Here is a 2,708-nt window from a genome sequence, read left to right as displayed (position 1 = left end):
AGCCCGTTGAAAGGTAGCTAGGGCATTACATAATCCAAATGGCAACACATTGTAGGAAAATCTCCCCCAGGGACAAGTGAAGGTGGTATTATCTTGGTCTTCAAGTGCTATGCAGATCTGATTATATCCACTAAATCCATCCAAGAATGAGAAGAATTGTTTCCCTGCAAGAGTGTCCAAAACTTGATCAATAAATGGTAATGGAAAATGGTCCTTTTTAGTTGCTTTATTTAAAGCTCTGTAATCAACACAAATACGCCACTTACCATTTTTCTTTGGTACCACTACTAGAGGAGATACCCACCTGCTATCCGAAATAGGATAGATGAAACCAACATTTAACAATTTCTGTAGCTCCTCCTTGACTATGTCCCACAAAACAGGGTTAAGTCTTCGTTGTGACTGTCTGACAGGATGACTCCCTTCTTCAATGTAAATGTAATGTGTGCAAGTGTCAGGATGGATACCATGCATATCTTGGTACTCCCAAGCAAATGTGGCTTTATTGCCCCTAAGCATGGTAATAAGGTCCTTAATCTATTCTGGGCTTAACTGTGGATTAATATTAAGGGTGCGACCCGGTAAAATCTCCATAGGTTGCGATTGTATAGGGGAATCCAGAGCTAACACTTGCGATGAATCATGACTGTCTAAAGATAGTAATGGACTGTACAAACACTGGTGAGGTAACAATTGATGTAATATTAAAAAGTATTGAATGGACTGAGAACCACCTACTAGAGGAAAACTTCCAAAGGGACAACTAGTAGTTATATGCAAAGGAAGAACCAAGTTGTCCAAAATGTCATTTGTCCCATACCTATTTTGAAGAAAATTAACAAGAAGGTTATCCTCTGTGGGTTCTTCAAAATCATATGCTTGTTCAATAGTTACGATTGGTAAGGAATCTTCCAAGTCACTATCAATCCAAGTAGGATCTTCCATTTCTAGCAGGGGTTGAGCAGGTGGATACAATGTTATTTGCTTAGTTTGTTCTCCATTAGAGATAACCATATTACCTGACCAACAATTGATAAAAGCATTAGCAATAGCTAGCCAAGGTCATCCTAAGATTAAGGGATATCCCCCCAACTTAACTTTCGGCTGCAAGATCATAAAGTCAGTTGGAAAGTCCCATGAATCAATAGAAAGGACCACATCTTCAATAACCCCTTCAGGCTTGACCAGTGAACGATCAGCCATCTGGAGAACAGTAGGTGTGGGCCTAAGTCCTTCAAGAGATAATTTTGTTTTGGTCTCGTTAGTCATTACATTAATTTCAGCACCCAAATCCACAAGTGTATTAGGAATAGTAATCTTACCAATGCTTACCTGGATTACTGGGCTTCCGGGATCTGCATATTTGGGAATTGTCAAATTGCCAAGCATAAGATCCACCAATTGCCCAATAACTTGAACAGTTTTTGGATCTTCTTTCTTCTTTTTCCTTCGTGTACATAACTCTCGAACTATTTTATTATACACCGGAATATCCTTGATAGCTTGCAACAAAGGAATCTTAATGTTAACATTGTAGAGTTCATTAATGAGATCGAATTCAGTTTGCGTAGGTTCCTTTTGTATAGGTTTAGAAAGCAACCGGTCAGGAAATGGAGGTTCTTTTTCGGACTCCGCTTCATGTTCTTCATTTATTTCTCTGATTGTGGGACCTTGGAGGGCTTTTCCCAACCCCAATTGCACTCCTTCTAGTTCTACTATATTAACCAGATAAGTGGGATAACCTGCCACCTCATTATTATACACGGGTTGGGATGGCTTATTATTAGGATTGGGATTTGGTTGAGTGGGCATTGATGTTGGCTTTGGTGGTTGTGGTGGGTTAGGTAGTGGATTAGAGGAGGATGATGGAATAGGTGGAAGGAATTGTTGTGGTTGTTGATAAGGATTTATTAAAGGTGGAGGTGGAAATTGAGTTTGAGGTGGATAGGGTTGGGGGTATGGTTGTGGATATGATGTAGGTGGTGGTGCATGCGGCCTCCATGCCTGTTGCCACGGTTGTGTTCCGAACTAATAATTTTGGGACCACTAAGGATAGGATGAAGGTTGTTGCCAGCCCCCATACCATATATTTGAATTGGGAAAGGTTTGACTTTGACTAGGAAAATACTCATTAGGGAAACCTGGCTGCATTGCTCTTGGCGGAAAAGGACGTTGTGGGGCCATAAAATATACAGGTTCCTCAGCATATTCCATACTAGCTAGTCCTTCTGGAAGAGGTCTTAAGGTAGAATGGTTACTTGCCTCCTCTAGGGATGAAATATTCATTCTATTATATGGACAATCCTTAGGACCATGCTTTTTACAACATGTAGCACAATATACTGCTAAAGCCTTTTCTGCTTCTTCCTGTTTCTTGTGGGTATACAAAGTGTCTATCTATTTTCGCATATGATTTAATAAATTGGTTTTAAGATCCTCGAGTAGATTACCTATTTCACATTTCGAAATACCTGATACTCCTCTTGAAGTAGGTAACCTACTGGAGTGACTCCTTAGGGGACGTTGAGACTTGGAGTAATTCCTGCAAATTTTAATAATATCATCAAAACTCAATTTTGAAATATTTCCTTTACCCATTAAATTTAAAGCATCCATAGTCTCATCCCTTATTCCTATAAGAAATAACATTTTAGTAGTGTCAGGAGTGAGTCCTGGTTGTCTTGATCGTTGAAGACTGAATATGAAAC

At 39.5% G+C, this 2,708-nt stretch overlaps 1 protein-coding gene across 1 annotated transcript; it reads right to left on the bottom strand.

Annotated features, from left to right (window-relative positions):
- Nucleotides 1-1,062: 1,062 nt before the first annotated feature.
- LOC131859030 (uncharacterized) lies at nucleotides 1,063-1,812 on the bottom strand. Its single transcript, XM_059212541.1, has one exon. It carries the CDS (start codon nucleotides 1,810-1,812, stop codon nucleotides 1,063-1,065), a length of 750 nt encoding a protein of 249 aa, XP_059068524.1.
- Nucleotides 1,813-2,708: the final 896 nt, after the last annotated feature.

Source organism: Cryptomeria japonica, chromosome 10, assembly GCF_030272615.1.
Source record: "Cryptomeria japonica chromosome 10, Sugi_1.0, whole genome shotgun sequence".
In the NCBI taxonomy this organism is placed as follows: domain Eukaryota; kingdom Viridiplantae; phylum Streptophyta; class Pinopsida; order Cupressales; family Cupressaceae; genus Cryptomeria; species Cryptomeria japonica.
The sequence above is the reverse complement of the archived record's forward strand: the minus strand, read 5'-3'. Positions and strand labels throughout refer to the sequence as shown.